This window comes from Peromyscus leucopus, chromosome X, assembly GCF_004664715.2.
Source record: "Peromyscus leucopus breed LL Stock chromosome X, UCI_PerLeu_2.1, whole genome shotgun sequence".
In the NCBI taxonomy this organism is placed as follows: Eukaryota; Metazoa; Chordata; class Mammalia; order Rodentia; family Cricetidae; genus Peromyscus; species Peromyscus leucopus.
The window spans coordinates 92,236,985-92,257,864 of record NC_051083.1 but is presented as its reverse complement, the minus strand read 5'-3'; the positions used below and the strand labels follow the sequence as shown (position 1 = coordinate 92,257,864).

The 20,880-nt window shown below is 34.4% G+C and overlaps 1 protein-coding gene across 3 annotated transcripts in view; it reads right to left on the bottom strand.

The window, feature by feature from the left end:
• Window positions 1-20,880, bottom strand: part of Nrk (Nik related kinase) — a 105,800-nt gene that overhangs the window by 4,115 nt on the left and 80,805 nt on the right. For 2 of the 3 annotated variants that reach the window (XM_037198989.1, XM_037198988.1), the window contains exons 20-27: window positions 19,039-19,219; window positions 18,160-18,231; window positions 16,092-16,235; window positions 13,097-13,255; window positions 10,248-10,348; window positions 8,221-8,370; window positions 5,101-5,236; window positions 1,969-2,108 (exon numbers count right to left, since the gene is read on the bottom strand). In XM_037198989.1, the coding sequence (XP_037054884.1) occupies window positions 1,969-2,108; window positions 5,101-5,236; window positions 8,221-8,370; window positions 10,248-10,348; window positions 13,097-13,255; window positions 16,092-16,235; window positions 18,160-18,231; window positions 19,039-19,219 (1,083 nt within the window). Of the gene's footprint in view, window positions 1-1,968; window positions 2,109-5,100; window positions 5,258-5,898; window positions 5,902-8,220; window positions 8,371-8,620; window positions 8,764-10,243; window positions 10,349-13,096; window positions 13,256-16,091; window positions 16,236-18,159; window positions 18,232-19,038; window positions 19,220-20,880 lie in introns of all 3 variants that reach the window. The other variant, XM_037198990.1, reaches the window with a different exon arrangement.

The following is a 20,880-nucleotide window of genomic DNA, read 5'->3' as shown; positions in this document are numbered from 1 at the left end:
TAGAATGAATTTGTTTTTATTTTTTGATATTATAATTGAATTGCAACTTTTTTTTTTCCTTTCCCTAGTATAATGAGTTAAACCCAGTGTGACAGGGAGGAACATATTGTGTAAATGTGGATTCTTCCATAATAAAGAAAATTGAAACAGAACACAGGCATGTGTCAAATGGAAGACAAAGCTGTCTTATGTCATGAAAAGTTAAACTTAGCAGGGCATGATGATGATGATGATGATGAACGTAAGACAAAACAGCTAACTTTAACACATTTCATGCACCAAATACTCTGTAAGATGCTTACTATATACATATTATGTAAGAGTTTTACCTTTGTTCCCTAAACAGTTATTAATAGTTCCATCTTAGAGATAAAGGGATTAAGTTTTTAAAAGATAAAACAATGGTTGGTGAAATGGCCCAATGGTACAGAGTTTGTATAGCATGTGTGAGGTCCTGGGTTCCCTGCCCAGCATTCTCCCACCCCCTGAAAAAAGACACATAGGAAAGATCAATTCAGATTCTCTGGTTATCACATCTTGTTAGGCGACAGAGCCAGAACTGCAACCCCAAACTCTCTGATCTCAAACCCTGGCTCTTAGCATTACATTCCAAACTGGGCACCTTTCCTTGACATGCAGTGATTTTGCCCTGCTTTCTCTTCTATTAATTTGAAGTCTGTGTAATCCTTGGTAATGATTCTTAATCATTTTAAAATTATTTTTTGAAAGCATTACTTCTTAAAATATTAACTTAGGTGATGAACTTTCCCATCTAGCTATTTTTAGTAGTTAACATGGATCAAATTTCACACAATTTCCAAGTCTCAATTTTAGTTTTCTTTCCTGTAAAATAGTCATCATTATACCTACTTGTGAAGATAAATTCAGACAGCTTTTAAAATAGCAAGCATAAAGCCTAACATATAATTATATATTCAACAAACGTAAGTACTTTTTCCTTCTTTTATTCTTGGAATATGCTGAAAGCTAGAAATAGAAGACTTTCAAAAAGCAAAGAAATGCTGGTCAGGAGATGGCAAAAGAGGATTTCTTACACACTGTTGGTAGGAGTGTATTATTATAGCCATCGTGGAAAATAGTATGAAAGATCCACAAAAAAACAACCAACCAACCAAACACTGTACAAAAAAGACAACAACAAAAAACCAACCCTAATAAACTTGCCATGTTCTCTGGCTCTCAGATCTTGGTATGTATTCACAGGATTTGGGTACCAGCCTACCAGAGATATTTATATCCATGGTGATTGGAGCACTATCCATAATAACTTTTGAGTAAATCTAGGCACCCATCAACCAATGAATAGACAAAAACCAAGAAAACAAAAACCCCCAAAGACTAAATCATCCATTTGCAGCAAAATATATAAAATTAGAGAACTTATGTTAATTGAAATAAGCTAAAAACAAAATATTAATGTTTTCTTTCATCTATCAAAGCTAAACCTATCTATCTAAAGATTAGGAATGATGTTGGGACTAAGGTAGATAAAGGGAGATCTGATTAGTGCACATGGAGGGCATGTACTGAAATAGAACAATGAATGTCAGTGATATGTACAATTAAATTATGGTAATTAAACCCAAAATATTTAAATCATCCTAAGGAGGCAGATTCACTCTCATATTTTTATGAAATTTCTTTGTATGAAAATGAAAATGACTATGGATCAAAAATAATGAAAGTTCATGCCAAATAAAATAGCAAAGTTTAATTAGGATATTACTAGAGATTTTTACTTCAAAAATAGGGTTCTTTTGAAACAAAAATTACATTATTTGCCTAATCGATTTCTGCTGCAAAAAGATAATTGTTTTTATTAATAAAAATTTAAAGTTTTAAATTGCCAGTTTAAAAAAATGTATATTCCTAATTATTATGAGCAGAAAGTCTAATTACTGTCAATGCCTGGTTTCTTTTTGCTTTACTGGAGGCTGTAAACTATACCTTGTCACCACGGGTACACAGGAATCGCAGTTTCTTGATTGACCTGCGCTTCAGCTCATTCTCGAGAATAGTGGACTGCAGGGACCGTGCTTCAATAGCCTTTTGGTCCCACCCGGTGATTCTCTGTGTACACTCAAAAGCTACAACACAAGTGGAAAAAGAACATTTCAGTTTTGTAGCAGTAAGATAAAAATCATAATTACAGTTAACTATTAAGAAGTTAACAGTTACAGGTATGGTTAAACCCATCTGGTTTTGACCTTATTCTGAAGTCTGCCATTTTGGATGTTTTGCTGCTTAGGGCTGGTATTCAGAGTAGTTATCTATAGATTCCCACAGTGATCAACATTGACTTACTAGATCTTCATTCATCTTTGTATTCATATACTGTAAGACCACAGTCTAACACAAGGGTTAACGACTTTGTAAACATTCAAATCAACCCACGGCTTAAAAAAGCAATAACAGTGTAGGTAAAGTACAGTGGACCCAATAAAGAACTGTATTGTAACACACATGGAAAACTGATTCATAAAAAGAACTAAAACAAGGGATACAGATTTAGTTCAGTGGCAGAGTGCAAGGCTCTGGGTTCAGTTCTCAGCCCTGAAAAGAATTAAAACTAATAATTATTACTAAATAATACCTTATTCCATTAATGACTTTAGTAACTAATTTAATTGAATAAACATTCCTGCTATAAGCAGAACTGAGGGTAATTTTATACATCTCAGCCTTTTTCTTGTAGAGGAAAATTGTATTACATTTTAAACTTTTAGGCCTATTTTATAATCCTTTGTGACAATATCATTTATGAAAATTCTATCTGAAAGAATGCTTATTATGAAAAATCCATATACTTCATTGATTCTGTGAAGTATTTTATGGCTGAAGAAGTAATATTAGTAAATATTTGACTTTCAAGTTACTATTCTTTATCAAATTTATGGGGAAGAAAATTTACACACATAAATTAAATTGTAACATTTAAAATGACACAAAATTTAACTGCAGTCAAAACACAAAATGGGGCACTTTGATGAAAGCAAAATTCTTAATCTGACTGTTTTCCTTTATTTTGAAGGGAGAAATTGGCATTAGTATAGCTATGTCTTTTTATAAGAAAAATTGCCTGTTTTCATCAAATGCTCTTGGGAACTCTTATTTAAACCAAAATTTACCTGCTATATTCAACATTAAATTTACATAAAATAACTTATGGAAGACTAGGTAAACTATAAAAGTAACTAGCAAATGCGTACTGTGAGCAATGTCGCTTATCTCAAAGAAAAGTGCAAAGCATATGTTATCCCAGTTTTTATTATAATGCAAATTACTTACCCGTGTGATTTTGATATCAAAACTGTCACTAAATTATTATCATATTTTGACTGTGAAAATTAGCTGTCTTGAAATAACTTTCTTAGTGTAATTTTCCGCCCTAACTAAATTTGTCACGGGAAGTATAAAGAACCAATGGCCTGGCTTACAGTAACTAGTAACTTATTTAGTACATATGAATTTTAATTTTTTACTCACATGACTACTATATTAAAATAGTATTGTTCTAAAGAGCCACACAGAGAAAAGTTTTCTAATTTAACATAGCCTGTCTACTGAGTCCACCACCCAGTGTTATATCATCACAGATCCACTTAACCTAGATACTTACTGAACTAGTTTGGTTTCTGAAATGAGACTCTAAAATCTGGAAGTAGAGATTTTTGGTGAAACTTTCTACAATTCTTAAACTTCTATACAATTATTTGTGAATAAAGAACATTGTCCTTGTTATTGAAAACATTATAATTTAAAGAAGTATAAAGTTTATTTTAGGAAACTCTGGATTTAAGCAGGTTGTAAAAGCAAGTTGTTTTCAGTTAGAAAACAGATTGAATAATTTCCTTGACATCAGTGTCATATTGTACTATATTCTCATTATGCACTAAACAAACAGTAATATCATGTATTTGTAGTGCTATAATTTGTTTTATATATACATGTCTTTCAAATTCTACCAGAGCTTTTTGATCTAGGTGAGAAATTTTCTTGCCCAGGGACAAAGATGTGGTAGACATTGAAAATCCCTTTTACACTTAGGATCATCTAGTGGCTTGAATATTAGGGTTATTCTCAGGTTCCTATTTTGACTTGGCTACCTGATTTTCATTTCTGGTTCATATACTTTTTGAGGTTCTGGGGATGCATTCTTTCCCCAGGCTGCATCACTAGTTTCTACTTGACTTATTATTCCTGAAAGTATTACTATAAAAGATATAACATGACTCATCGCTTTTACTTTCTTTTGCCCTAGATCCATCAATTTGTACCATAAGCATTTAGTGTCTGTCAGTTATATCGGTTTAAAACCCTTTGTGAATTCTTACCTGTTTGAATAAATTAGAGCAGGTTTTCAGAAAAATCCTTAACATTGACTATGTATAAAAAAATTAAGATTCTGCAGATGCAATACAAAAAACTATCTCCCCATAGAAAATTGTCCAAAAATGAGTTCTTTCAAATTGGCCATTAAAACATTGTGGGTGTCACTTTTCTTCCCACTGTAGACATTTTGGGGGATTCTGGCCTCTGTCTGGATAGATAGCTTTTCCTTCTCTTTCCAACTGTCTCTTCAAACACACAGACACACACACAGACACACAGACACACAGACACACAGACACACACACACACACACACACACACACACACACAGGGTGGGAGGAGAGCTGTCATAGAATTTATCATTCTACCCTTTACTCTTTCTAACATTTTAACTATTTTTGTGTATTTTGTTCTCCAGTCACTAAACGTACAAAAGAATCTCAAATTATTCTAATTTCACAAGCCAGCAGCCCTAGGCACAAAAAATGGAATTCTCTATGTTGCCACAGGTATTCCAGAAAGTTCTGTCTTTTTATATAAGTGATTTCATACAAATACCACTCTATAAACAGGACATTGATGACTAGACAAAATAGAAGTACTTTTTTTTATGTGTAATACTTTAAATTACCCTTCAGTGCTTTAAGAAAAAAAAAAAAACAATTCTGGAAACCTTATTTAGTACACATTTTCATTCTCTGAAAGCTTCTCCGGATCATCTGAGAGAAAAAGGAATTTGGTACATACCTACAGAAGACGGTATGTCTTTCCAGACTTCAAGGATCTTCTTGAAGAGTTGTTCATTAGCTTCCTCAGAGGCACCTTCAGCGTTGAAGGTGAGCATCACGCCAATTCCCAAGTAATTAGGTAAAATGATGATATTCTGCGATATAATGATTTCCAGGTACCGGGATTACGTTTCATAAAGATTTTTGTGTACAGAATTTTATCACTATTATGTTAATTGAAGTAACTATTACTTTAACTGAAGACCAAAAGATGCTCAGCATGCAGGGAGAAAGGTAACCTCTGTTTCTCAATTCAATAGAATGACATAAACTAAACATTTGAGAAGAGCTGGTTTCCATTAAGTCATCAGTTTTAATATTCTCTATTTTTTGTTTAGGATAATAATTTGGAAAAAAAAGTAGAGCTGTACTTCCAACATAGAGAAATTTCTTGAAATGCCATAAAAGTATTGTACATTGTAATAGAAAAAATAATACGGATCTGAATATAAGATTCATTTCAGAAATTAAGCAATATTTTTATAATGAATGTGTGAGCTAAGTATCAAATCATATATATATATATATATATATATATATATATATATATATATATAAAATTCTTGGTCATCAGCAAATTCATGGAAAAAGGGAAAATAAACCTCAAAGAGCTTAAGCTTAAAATGTTTTAAGGGACAACTTTTAATACTGTTTCTGGCTTGTTTTATTATATTTGTCCCATATTCAAGAAAATGCAGAATATCTCATTCAAGTCACATAATGTTAATATAGGCTCTATATGCAAATTCAGAAGTATTGGCTGGCAGAATAAGGAAATACTAAGAGATAACTAAGCATTTGTAAGTTTTCAGATTCATAAATGGGACAGAAATCTGTTTAGAGCACAGATATTATGCCACTGACAGTATTTCTCTGATAAATTAAAAAAAATGTATATTGCTGTTTTTCCAAATTAGCAAGTTACGGGGTGTGGGGGGGAGGTCAGAAGCTATACTTGCCAAAGCCAGCGTACTCAGGCCAAGTGCTTGAGGCCATGTCTCAGCAACAACAATCCTCAAAACTAAAATAGGAATCCAGAGGCGAAACGCAATTTTAATGCGTTCCCTGGGTACTTGCATGAGCAGTTGAATCAGAAAAAAGATAAGAAAGAATGAAAGAAAATGCAAGAAATAAGGTTGTCTCAAGAAAAATCTATTTGTAATAAAATGGGACTGCTGCAAATCCAGACAGCCTCCGAGGTAATTTCCTTGCTTCTAAGGTGCTTGCTGAAGCAACCGGATACTCTTAGCATGTGTGGCTCTCCGCACTATTAGAGTCTTTGTAACCTAGTGCTTGGGAGAAAATATTATTTTTAGGACATTCTCTTTCAGAAGACACCCTCCTTTCATATTAGAGTCCTTTCTATTTTAGTGGGTCAAGACACTAGGGAATTTGTCTAAAAATATGTTTGCATATATATGAGGTGTCCTAATTAGGTCAGAAAATGATTTGTAAAATCTCTAATTTTTTCATTCTCCTTTCTATAGTTAATTTACTGATTTTCTAAAGCAAATAATTTCCCTGCTTACTATTTAGATTTAAACTTTTTCAGTGATTTTAATTTTCAAGCCAGTAACTAGTGTATCCCAGGCTGGCCTCAAATTTGCTAAATAAGCCAATGATGGTCATAATATTACCAAACTTCCTGCCTACACTTCCAAAGTTATGGGATTATATGTGTGTATTAATATGCCTGGTTGGGCTTTTCAATAAATGTAGACTTAAACCAATACTCAAATATTCCTTATTGCACTGGCTTCTGAATAAAGGTTATCTGTTATTATGATAAATATAAGATGCAGGAATCTACAGAGATAACTTAAATGAAGAATAACATAGTTATATCAAAATTATTTTGGGGTTTTGGCTGAGATTGTGTTTAATATTTTCACAGTATAAATGGTAAATTGTTTATATAGGCAACTACTAGGTTACTAACTAGTGATTGTTAGTTTCATCAAAATACCTTTAAAAATGTCATCAATGTGCTGCTGATTGTTTTTATGTAATTGTTTTAATTGCATTATTAGAGATGTAGGCTGTATTCTTAAAAATGTCCAAAATACCACACAAATTGAGTGATATAAAGTATATAAATGTCTTGTCCAAGGATTTTATGTAATGATGAGCTGCTGAAATTTTGATATTCAACAAACTGAATATTGATAAAGTATGAAGAGAAAAACAATTGCTGGTAAAGACAGCAGTTTTACATATAATTCTCAACAAGGCAAAATCAATTCTACCATCAATATTTTGTATGATGAATTTGGTGTGGTATGATGTTATTGTCAAGCTCTTTATATTAATAATGAGTGTTTGTGCAGCCATTCACAATTTAGATCTTGGGCTTTACTTACATGTTGAAAATTGTGGTGCATTTACTTTAAAAATATTGAATCTTGTCATCAGAAATTTCCAAATAAAATGAATATCATAAATGAATTTTGAAGTAATTTGCTATAGTCTATAGATAATTCAATAAAGAGGGGAGTGCACATAATTATGTAATTGTGCTATTGATTTCTTAACAAAGTATATTAGTATATTACAGGGTAGAGAAATACTAAAGCCAACTGAAAAGCATCCTAGGCTAATTAGTATAAATGCACAAAGATGAATGGATAGTGAATGTAGAACACAAAGCCATTAAAAGGAGGCAGCCCTCAATTAGTTCCACTTGATAATGGCCAGATGGTGGTGTGGGCTTGAGATTATCAGTTCTGGTTAATCAATATAACTCTGGATTTTAAGGGTTACATGTATTCATTATTAACATCATTATGTTCAAACAAAATCTGTCTGCAGACTGCACTTAAATATCTGAAATATGAAACCATTAGTGATTTTTATTTATGTAGCAACACTTTCTGGCATGCTAAACTTACCTGTTAGATCTCTATACCCTCAGATATACATGTACATGCAGGCAAAACATACATGAAATAAAAATAAGTATCACTTTTAGAAAGTAAAAGAAATAAAGGAAAATTATACTTTAAACCTTTGAGAATTTTGATAACTGGAAAAATTCAAAGTGTTTACAATAAGTTCTATGGAACTGAAGGTATTATCTTACGTTATTTGGCAAGGTCACATCAGACATAACTTCAGATTCTGCATCAATGATGTGATATCCATTAGCTGAGCTGAAGAAAATCTTCAGTGTTTTCTCGGAACCAATAGCCAGATCAACTGTCACTGGCTTAAGATCAAGAGTTGGAAACACCTGAAAATATAAAAGCAAATATGGCCCAAAGGCCAAAATGACATTCTGACTATGCAAAAATTTCCCTATTCTTTTGCCATATTTATGAGTTTATAAAACTCAGGTGGCTGTTTATGATTGGTTGATTGATTGATTTATGATCCTGGGGATTGAATCTAGGGCTTCCTACAGCCTACAATGACCAAGTGGTTAAGACCTTCAGAACCGCATATGGCCTTGTTCTCTCATTAGCTGTCCTTAAATTCCTTGCCTTGAGCTTCAGCAAATGAAGGAGCTCATCTGGTCTCTTAAACCGGTTCGCTGGATCAGCTGCCTGTATTTTTGCCAATATTCGTATATAGGCTTCATAGGACATGTAGTCTCCTTCGGAGTCTGCTGACTGATCAATGCATACTTGGTAAGGAATGAAAAAGGCCATACACATTAACCTATGGTAGACAGACTATTCTCTAAGATTCCTATGGTGTATAGTCCAAGGAAACAAAAGGACAAACAGGATTCATTGCTAAGATCAGATTATGTAAAGGACTGAGCATCACAGGATTCACAATAATGGAGTCATGAGGTGGGCATCAAGAATGGAAATGAGGACTCAGACAGGAACTAGCTAGACATATTGTTAGTACTTATCTCTTTGTTTTCCAGTTCCATACCAGGTAGCGCTGACAAGTCAGCAGACACCCAAGAATTAACTCATATCCAAATGTTGACAGCTGAGCCAAGACCCAATTTAGGCAGATCAGATCAGGGATGCTCTATCTGTCATGGTAGACCAATTGTCTATATAGTAGCCTATTCTATCTAGAAAAGGGATACTCTGCAAACAGTGAAAATAGTTCTTGAGGAGTATTCATATGTGTTTTACAATGATCAATGTATATATGTGATGTGTTGTCCTAAAAATTAGAACATATAAATAGATCCTGACCTAAGATACAAATGCATTTCATGAATACCTTGAAGACTATCAGGATGTGCTCCTATCAGTCCTTTTTCAAACCTGTTTGTGGAGCAAGTAGTTCAGTATCATTGAAAACATTTGTTAAAATCAGATTCTCAGGCCCCACTGCAGACTCATTAATTCAGCCTGGGGTTGGGTCTGAGATCTAAATATTTAACAAATGCTCCCACTGATTCTGATGCCTATAATAAGCAAGACAAAATAGCCACTTGGATTTCTAAAAAAAAAACTATCCTACTTAAATAGAACTCAATTTATGGGAAAGGAAAAAATCAGCAGCAGTTTGTTTGGGCCATTAGATGGCTAGTTTCCATAGCTGATCCATATAAGTTCAGTTAAATAGTAAGATGTAATGCATACTGTGCCTACTCACTATGTCCCAGAACACTACTACAGAGAAGTGTCTTTCAGACCAGAAGAAATACTGACCCCCACTTCCTTCCCCCACCCATGTATTGTTGTAAGGATAGTTGGAGCAAAACCTTTCTCTCCCAACTTCCAATGTGGCTTCCTTAGTATCTCCACATCTCATCTTACCTTCCCTCTGCTCTCCACCCCCCACTAAGAGAGAACAGGGACTTTCCCAGCTTCAAGTCATTGGGGTGGCACCTGAAGCCTGTGTTTGGGCCTCTAGAAGAGAAGATCTTCATGTTGACTACAGGAAATGGGAGTGAGGAGCTGGTGGGGATGTCCTGTAAGGGGAGGGGTTGGGGACTTCCCTCAAACTCTCCCTTGCTGTGGCACCTGTGGATTGTCTAAAAAAGGGTTAAATGATAATTATTGACATGACATATTCAAATTGCAATAACTGTAGCCGAATGGTATATATTTCCACATCTACATTCCAAACTACTATTTTGTTTATAATTTCTTCTTTAGAGAAAAACAGTATGATGCAAATGAAATGGTCACTCACTTTAATAGCAGTGCTTTCATCAAAGGATTTTGGTGCCCATGCAAAAAGGTGAATTGATGATTTCAAAGCAACTGCAATATATGTTGTTTCTTCATGTTGAACTATAATGGCAACATACAAAAAAGTCATACCTCAGAATTAACAAGAACACTCAGAAATTTACATTTATTATCACAAATGAAATAACCATAGTGTTAAAATCAAAACTACATATTTTTAGAATAGCTACTTTGTTGGAGTTGTATTCTCTTCATTCAATATTAATATCACCAAATAATTCCATGGATTGTATTTATCAGCATTCAAGTGCATTTTATTCTTATTATACACTATAGCAAAATGAGAATAAAAATAAAGAAAGTAGTAAGGTTGAGTGACATAACTGTTATTTTATCACTTGGGAGGCTCAGGAAGGGAGATTCTGTGTTTGAGGCCATCCTGGGGCTACATACCAAGAGCCTATCTCAGAAATCCAAGGGTTGTGAGTATTCTGGTAGTATGTGCAAAGCTCAGAGTTTCATTCTTAACAGAGAATAAGATATTACAGAAATTCAAAATAAATGGAAAAACTTTCCATGTTCATGGATAGGTAGATTTTCTTAAAATGTAATTATCTAAAATAATCTTTACAGATTAAATTCAATCCATGTTGAAATCTCAATGATCTATTCTGTAGAAATAAAGAGGCTATTCCTAAATTTCACACACAATCTTATAAATGTTCTGACTCTTCAGAAAAGTCTTTCCAAAAGCCCAAAGTTGAAGTACACTCATTTTCTGATTTTAATGTTTACTATAAATTATACTAGTAGCACTTAATTCAGTCGTAAGAAAGAATGAGATTATATCATTTTCAGAAGTAGATATATCTAGAGATTATTATATTAAGTTAAACAAACCAGACTCAAGGAGACAAGCAGCATACATCTTTTTCTTACATATGTAATTTGTATTGAAGAAAAAGTAAAGGGGCTGGTGTGATGGCCCAGTGATTAGGACAGCAAACTGCTTTTGCACAGGATCCAAGATCAGTGCCTGGCACCCTACTTGGACATCTTAAAACTGTCTGTTACTCTAGGACCTACAGTCTAGACCAATGGAATCTTGGCTGACCTTGTTGGACACCAGACACACATGGTGTACAGACATACATACAGGCAAAACAGTCATATGAATCAAATATTTTTTAAACAATGGGAATACAGACAAACTGAATACAATTGAGGTTCACTAAGTGAAAGAAATCTGTTACAGAAGACCACATAATACATGGATATTTTTCTGTTAGCTTCTGTGATAAGGCAAATACATAGAGAAAAAAAATAGGTTAATCTTTTATCTAGTACTTCACAAAAAGTGGGAAAGGGGCCGGGCAGTGGTGGTGCACAGAGTGAGTTCCAGCACAGCCAAGGCTACAAAGAGAAACCTTGTCTTTAAAAACAAACAAAACAAGTGAAAAAAGGGAAGGAAATACTGTAATGAAATACTGGTTTCCTTGGAGAGAAAAATCTGAACTTTTATGTAAGAGCATAGTAATGGTTATTGAGTTGTCCACTTTAAAAAATACATTTCATAACATGTAAATAATTTCAATAGCACTATTGATAAAGTAAAAGTTATACAAAGTGTATGCTTGTTTTATGTAACATCCCTCTTTCTTGGCTAGAATACTGCTTTTGTTCTGATTCTCTCCAATATTCTGTCTCTTGACCATATTTTCTTCCTCCTCTTTTATTTTATCTCTTCTACCATTCTACTTGTCAATGGAAGAAATGACTTTTGGTTGTCCTGGGTAGTAGTACCAATGATTGGAATGGACTCAGCTAGGAAAATGGACTTCATTTGTCCATACCTTGAGTACAGATTTCCAAGATTACCTTTGTAAAGATCTATCATTGAGATAAAAATTGCCAACTTAGTAAGAGGTAGTTGTACAATATAAACTCTTGGATTAGCATCTTGGAATATCTTTCACCTTTAGGGCTATCATATTTATATAATATGATTGCAGGCAGTGGTATTATCTGAAGCTATAATAAAGGATTTATCCTATACTTTAGCTTTCTAGATGCAAATTCTTTCATTTAATATTATATGTGTATGTATGTGCACACATATAAAAGCAAAAAGTCAGTTATGATATAATTTTTCTCTTGCAATTTATATAATGTGATTTCAGCAGTCGTTCACTTACACTACCAATTCTGCTCTAAGAGTCAATCGCTTCAGAGTAAAAGGAAACTGAGAATAGAGGGGATTTGATTCAGAAATGGAATAGACTGGGATAACATTATTTCATAATTGTCTAAGGCTCAGAACAGTATTCTGAGGCCCAAAGGGATTATTATTCTATTTTCAGAGATATTTATAAAGAGATACATGACATGAAAACATTCTATAATGAAACAGAAAGTATTAGGAGCAACAGTCAACAGATCACAGAAAAACTTTCAGATTCACTATAAAGTTTCCTGGTATTAGAGTACTAAATGGGATCATACTGTATTGCCATTCAAAGGAAAGGAAATATCACACACATCTCTGCAAGTTGCTAAAGATATATCAAGAATAGTTATAGTAAGGAAAATATTACTTTAATATATTAAGTGTGACTAGGAAAGGAAGAAAGAAGAAATAAACCAAGTTTAACTCAGAGCTATTTCAGCCAATAGGTATGTACAAAGATATATAGAAAACTCCTAGGAAATGCCTTGATGACATTCACTCATATTTTCGTTCAAAATTGGATGTTCTTTCCTTTTTTTTGTCTTGTCTTTTGTAATTATGAGCCTCTCCACATAAACGGAAGCATAAACTCTATAGCAATAGTAAATGTGAAATGGACGTACGGACACTGAAGTGCTCACAGCCAGTCAGCTTATCAATAGCTTTACAAGCTTCCTCTTTCTTCAGCATTTCCTTCTGCCTTTTCTTACTTTCCGGATCATTATTCAGAATCTTGTTCCTCAGCCAAGTCAAATGGTACACGCGAAGTCTGTTCTTGCGGCCTGGTAGGAAAACATGATGTTTCAATTCTCTCCCTCTTTTTACATTCTAGAAATACAAAGAAGTCAGGCTGTGCTGCTCTTCAAAACCAATTTTTTGTTAAACTAAAAGTCACGTTTTAAAACTAACATGATATTCGTGTCTTCTGTTGGGCTCTACTAGTTGCCTCTGTGCCTATCTGGAATGGATTCCACCAGGATAGGCTAAGACTGTCTGTATGCAGCCAACCCAACCCAAGGACTATCCATTCATTTGAACTTTCCTAAGTCTTGGCTCCTCTTCAGTTCCCAGACCTAGAGGCGGTTCCTGGTAATATGAATAGGTAAGAAGATGTCTGAATGCCGACTGGGCTTTTGCAGCCAGGGAATTGGATTTCCTTGAGTTCTGTCAACCTAGCATGTTTAAAAATGAATTGGACACATTTATTTGTTTCTTCAATTCTTTTATCTTCTTAATTTTTATTTGTCTTTTAAGGCTTTTATTTTTATATACTTATAATGTATAAAGTGGTATTTTTATTAATGTAGACATTGGTGCTGTGGGATGGTCTTTCTGTATGCTGTGAATATGTGTTGCTAGGATTGGTTAATAAAGAAGCTGCTCTGGCCTATGGTGAGTCAGGTTATAGCCAGGCATGAAATCCAAGAGAGAGAGACAGGAAGAAGAAAGGCAGAGGCAGGAGAGATGCCAGATTGCCATCCTAGGAGCAACATGTAATGGGATGCAGGTAAAGTGACAGAACACATGGCAATACATAGATTAATAGTTATGGGTTGAATTAAACTATAAAGGCTAGCTAGCAAGAGGCCTGCCATAGGCCATACCATTTGTAAATAATATTAAGCATCTGAATGATTATTTTATAGGCAACTGCAGGACTGTGGGACTGTGGGACCGGGCGTGACCAGAGAAACCTTCCTACTACACATTGGGAAATAAGCATACTCATTAACTTAATTTTAAAACATTATTTATGGTGAGTAACATTCAAATTCTTCTCTTCTAACTATTTTGAGACACATAATGTGTTATTTTCCTTACATTCATCTTTTTTTTTGAGATCACACTGGCCTCAAACTTGGAGATCCACTTTCCTCCTGAGTGCTGAGATTAAAAGCGTGTGTCTCCAAGCTCAGCCTACCTCTAAAATTCTTAATGTGGTTAGTTTTACTGTGTTTTTATAGGGAAAATTTAAAGAGGTGTTAGGGTTCAGAAAATTACACTTGTCATTTTATACTTAACAGTTCAAATAAGCTACTGAATAACTTCACATTGCATCCTTGTAAATTCTTTGCAGAGTAGCCTTTGAGGATCTTTATCTGAGGATGACTTTTTATAGTATTTGTCACAAAAATAATTTATAGGCTGAGGAATCCTTGATTACCATGCAAAAGGCCTTAGTTTTAAAACCCAGTACCAAACAAAACAAATTACAATTGGGTTAAGTTTAAGGATTGTAAAAAGGTATATCTGGGTTTGAGAAAATCAGATGAAAAAAATTCTCATCCAGATGTGTATAATCTCATATTGCTTCTGTGTACCTGAAATCATTACAAATAATTCATCCTGAAATATGATTAAAATATTATGAAGTCTGAGTTTATCTCTAAAGAGTTTTGCCTTTAATCAAACCTTGAAGCAGAATGAATCTTATCCAATCACAGCAATTTGCACACTAATATATATTATACATATATCTTATATGTTATGAAGTACAAAAATTCATATAAATATCAGTGGTTGATATGGTTTTATTTGGTGGCCAAATCTTAGGTTAACCACTCCCATTAATTCATTAGTTGTCTTTTGATTTTCTGATACTAATCCCTGTTTAGTGTTAGGTCTCAGGACAAAAGGCTAACTAAGGTGCTTATTAACAAATCAAAGGAGAAACTGGCTGCCAGCTTCTCCCAGCATCCCTCAGTCTCTACCTGTTACAGGGTCCTCCTGGCTGGCATATCCTACCCACTACCCTGAAGTCTCCAGCTCAAGGGCTGGGCTGCCCTCCTATATAAACATATTCTCCCATATTACATATTCTCTTCCATATATAACCCAGCCACTTGGCTACACCAGTCCTTATACTCTTTTGCCTTTTGGCCTTTTGGCCTCTCAGCTGCCACTCCAGGTTCCCCTCTCTCCCCTCCCCTCTTTCCTCATGTGGCCCTGTACAGTCTGCAGGTCATGTCCACACTGGACTCTCTCAGATGCCTCTGGCTGTGTCCTCCATACCTAGGAACAGTCATGTCCTCATTTTATTTATTTATTTTTCATTCATTTAGTAGTCATAATTTAACACCAACCTTACTTGCTTTTTCACAGTCAATGTTTCAGGTTCTGATTATGAAAACTATGAAAGATTATGAAAATCAGTTACTGTTTGGGAAAGGTGTAGATGTTTTTAAGGAATCCATTCTTGTAACTAATCTTGTCTGTTTGCCCATGTAATATTAGACAGAGACAGGGACATGTCTTTCTTTTACCCAATTACTCATCCACTTGTGTTTTGGACACATCAAAAGCTAGATGGTGGATACTGGTGTAGTTCCTTGTGAGTAAGATTACAGCTCTGAAAGTTTGGAAACAACTCTGAAAAGAAATTCAAGGATGCAAATGTGGTTTTCTTGATCTCCAACCTAGGTTAAGTGCATTAAGATCAAAGGGAGTTTGTTTAAAGTCTAAATGGATAAGAAAACACAAGTAGGAGATTCTGCTGTCCCAATTAGTTATATTTGAAGTATTTTCCTATGAACACCTTCACCCAAGAAAGCCTTTAACCTAGTTTGCAGTTCAATTACTCTGCATAATTACTCAGTTAATTTTAGAATTCAAACAAACCAGAGATGGTAATCAGCAAATTGAGTGGCTCCACGACTTGAATCTGGCGGAATGGTCTTCGCTTTATAAGTTTAATGATGTCTGCCTTTCCACTTCTGTCCATCAGGTACAGATTAGATCGGGTGCCCAGCAACAAATTGACTCCTGTTTAGATACAGAAAGTGCTGTATTAGCTGATTATTTCTACTAGTGTGTATTAATTCTATAGAAAGAGTTTTCACTATGATGTTTTTATATTTATCTATCACATAATTTAATCGAAATCACTCTCATTACCCTTTCTTATTTTTCCTTCTCACTCCTTCTAGGTCCTCTTCCATTTCCCTAACAATCTCCACTCTATGCTTAGGACCTTAAGAAAAATGAAACTAGATTTTGCATATGACGGGAAATGTGATTTTTGTCTTTATGCGTTTGACTTATCTCAATATCCAGTTATAACCTATTTTCCTACAAATATGCTTCTACTCTTTCTCATAGTTGAATAATAATACTGTACTACATATACATGTATTCCACATTTCTTTACTCTTTACTTACTGATTTTCTAACTAAATATATATGTATAAATAACTGTTTTGGTTATTCCAGTTTGCTAGTCTATATAAGATGACTTATAATTTCAGGCCAATATTAGCCTTGTTAATCTCATACTATTCAACTATGTATACTCCTAACAGAGTGTGTTTCATTAAAATGTGTAAATAGATGTCCATACATACTAGCAATATTCTACTGCCTGCTGTCTATTGTGCTATCTGACATACAGAATATTATGTATACCATAGTGCTATATTTTAATTGTCACAAACATTTCCAGAATGAATCAGTGTGGTGACATTGTATTTGTATACCCCAATAAAGTTTATCTGAGGATCAGAGGGAAAAAACAGCTACGATCGAAAACATAGAGGTCAGGCAATGGTAGCACACGCCTTTAATCCTATCATTTAAGAGGCAGAGTCCGTCTGAATCTCTGTGAGTTCAAGGCCACACTGGGAACAGAGCCAGGAGTGGTGGAACATGCCTTAAATTCCAACCCTAGTTAACCATAAAGGTCTGGAGGTCTGTACAGACCGACAGGAAGTAATGTAGCTGGGCAGAGAGAGGAAATGAGATGGCTGAACAGAAAGGCATATAGTGTGGATATACAGGAAGTAGGTCTCTTTGGAGATTGAGGTGTTGGTGAGGTGAGGTTGTCTGTGGCTTGTCTTATTCTCTCTGATCTCTCAGTTTTTCACTCCAATATCTGGCTCCAGTTTTTATTAATAAGACCGTTTAGCAATTCATGTACAAATCAGACCTTCTGATTAAGAGACTAAGCAAATTTAGTCTCTCTTTATATAGTTAATTTTGGTTCATTTTCTAGACATCAACTACATTAATGGGTACTTGGAAGACTCAAGTGCTCATGCATTATTTATTGTCTGAGCCACTAAATTAGAAAATCATTGAGGATGACCAATTTCTTCTAAGGGCTCAGTCCCTATTAAATTTAAATTTCCTACTTCTTTGTATTTTTCTTTTAAAATCCATCTTCTGTTCAATCACACATAGGCAAAAATCTATGAAGTGTAAGTTAGAAGTTGATGTTTACTTTGGACCTTGGTTGTATTAAGTTATTTTATAGCAATGTACTATGCAGACTAGTTTGGGACAACGTATATATAATCTCAGCTCTATTGCTATGGTCATAATTTTCAGAAACAAAGAGTTGAAAAGTCTGTCAAATTTAGGATTTTATAGAGAGAACTTATGCATCCTCTATACTTAAAAATTGCAAGATCCTGCAGAAAGCTTTCTTTTAATAAGTATGTACTAATATAGAAAACATTAAACTCAATTTGTCAAATGACCATAATGAAGCCTAATTTTGCATTTTCCTCCAGGTAACTCAAGTTAAAAAGCAAAAAGTGGAAGACATTAATTCAACAAGCCAGAGCAGCCCTGAAGCAATTCCTATCAATTCATTTGTAACCGACTGGCAATGGTAAAATATTTATTTCTACAAGCTTCACGAGTTCTCTACATGAACATGGATCTAAAACAAAACCAAACTCAAACTTACCCCACAAAGAGCCACAGCAGATCTCAGATGAAAACTCCTTTTCATACATATGGATTAGTGGTTTGTTATATGCTAGGGAGACACAGAGTGGGTTAACATTTACTTCAGATGCTACCTGAGGGGGTTTTTCAGGCACCTCAACAAATCCGGCATATACTACAAATGGAAAGGCATTAGGACAAATCACTGATCTATATACTAAATGTGCCAAGTATTTCCATAATGGAGATGGCCCTCAAAGTTTGGTTTCCTTATTGTATTTCATCTTTTATGTAAGTTTTAGTAAATTCTTAACTCATTAGAAAATGCATATCGTGGTGGTTAAAATACATTGCTGAGTATGGATGTGATTTGTGGCTTTGATTATATTGCAAAACCAATAATTGAATAAAGGATTCCATTTCTTAACTGGGGGGTCAAATCTAGTCATTGTAAAGATTCAGTGATAGCTGGGTGTGATAGCAAGGGCCTGTGATCCTAGGAAGATGAGGAAGTCAGTGTCAATAACAGTTACAGAAGGAGCTCAATGCCATCTGGGTTACATGAGACTCCCGAAAATGTAAGGAAAAAGAAAAGATTTCACTGAGGAGTAATTTAAAAAAACTTATGTATGATTTGCTTATTTAAGCACATATGTTGTGGTTGATTTTCTCCTTCTACCATGTGGGTCTAGGGGAATAAACTTGTTAGGCTTGATAGCAAATATTTTTACCTTACAACTCATCTTGCCAGCCTGAGGAATAATTTTTTTAAAGGCATTCATCAATCTCATCTTATAGCAAATAAATATTCAAATTCTTTGATTTACCACACACCGTGAATTACTGTACGAGCAAGTTTAAGCATTCACCATGGGAAGATCATACCAGAAATACTTACAGGTGTCACTCGCAATGTCGGTATCAGAAGCAGAAGCAGATCCTCTGGAAGATGAGTGGATGATAGGAAAACCCACTGTTGCTGATGACTCTGTTATATCATTCGGATTTTCACCATCAAATGCGAGGGATGCGTTATCCAAGACAATTGAGTCTGAGGTCTCAGTTCCAACATCTGATTCCTGTAAGGAGACCAAAGGCCATTTTAATCTATTTGGTTAATATCAGGAAAATATGCTATGGATGACTTGAAAATTTGAATGCAAAATCTGTAATATATTCATCCTTAAAACTCCATATTTACTAAAATATATTCAGCAGTGTCATCAGAAAAGTAAGTTATTATTGGGATAATGTGAAGGGAGAATTAGAAAGAGCATTAAGTTGCCAAATGTACAATTTCAGATTTAATATTTGTGGAAATCTACCAGGTTCTATGCTAGTACCCTTATTTATCTATCTCCATGAACATTTACCACAACGTAAAAAAAAATAAATACCATTGTCTCTGATTCTGCTATAAGGAAAAAAAACTTAGAGAAATTAAAAGTTTTCTGGATCAGAGAGCTGGTATGTAGGGGATCTAAAGTTTGAAAGGAATCTAATCCCAAAATGTATATGCCAAATAACCACTTTGAAAAAAAGATCACACCATGAGGGTATCTCATCCACTAATTTAAGATGTCTACAGAGCTGGGTCTGGAGACACATGCATATATTCCTGGCATGTGCAAGGCTGTTGTCATGAGTCTTAGGCCAGCCTGGGCTACATAATAAGTTCCAGACTAGCATGGGCCTACAGAGCTAGATCCTGGTCCTAAAACTGTAAAAAATTAAAACAAAACAATACAAAACAAAAAATGAGAACACAACAAAACAAAACAAAAAAGATGGCTTAAGAGAACTGATAGTAAGAAGAACCATGAGGGGCATGTGGTTCAAATGATCAAACAAAAGATATAAAAAAAACCCAACTTATAACAATCATAGAGTAAACATATTTCATGCTTCCATTGATGGAGTAGACACTCAAGGATAAAAGTCTCCAAGCGTTATGATTCTATATTCAATATGTGAAAAAATTATCAATTCTCTGTTGAGGTTATTGAAGGTCAGGGGAAGAATTAGGAGTTAATTATTTGTGAAGATTAAAATCTACCAGCCTAGATGTCTAAATGATTAATTGGAAAACAAAAATGTGGTGTGTACTCATACACAATGGCATTATATTCAGCCACAAAAAAATGAAGTCATGAAAATTTTAAAATAATGGATGGGTGTAGAATTTATTATATTAAGGGTTATAATTCTACTCAGAGGAAAACGTACTTCCAGTTCTTTATGATAGACACACAGATGCTAGATTGTAGTGTGTGTGCATGTGTGTGTGTAGTATAGATGTGTGTGTCTGTAATATAGCACCAGAAGAGATTGTCAGTGAGAGGGACAGAGATTTTAAGGAAGAGTAATGGGGGAAATGGGTCAACAGAATACATGTGACCTAAGAGTTGAATGGAGGGAAAATGTATAGTTGAGGGGGAATGAAAGGAAGAGAAGGACCAACAAAAACTAAGCATTAGGGAAATGCCATAATGAAATCCATCACTGTATGTGCTACAAAATATTAATAAATAGTTAATGCTAATGGCTGCACACTATTGTATGTGTCTAAAATGTTATCAATTTGAATACTTGGAAAGTTTCAATATGTGTATTCTACAGCTATGAATAATATTACCAGTACCTTGAAGTATTTCCCCAAGTGTATGATCTAACTTAAAATGACAAAATAAGTGTTTTTTGTTCTTGAAAGTATATAGGAACCATCAAATTGTATGTAGTG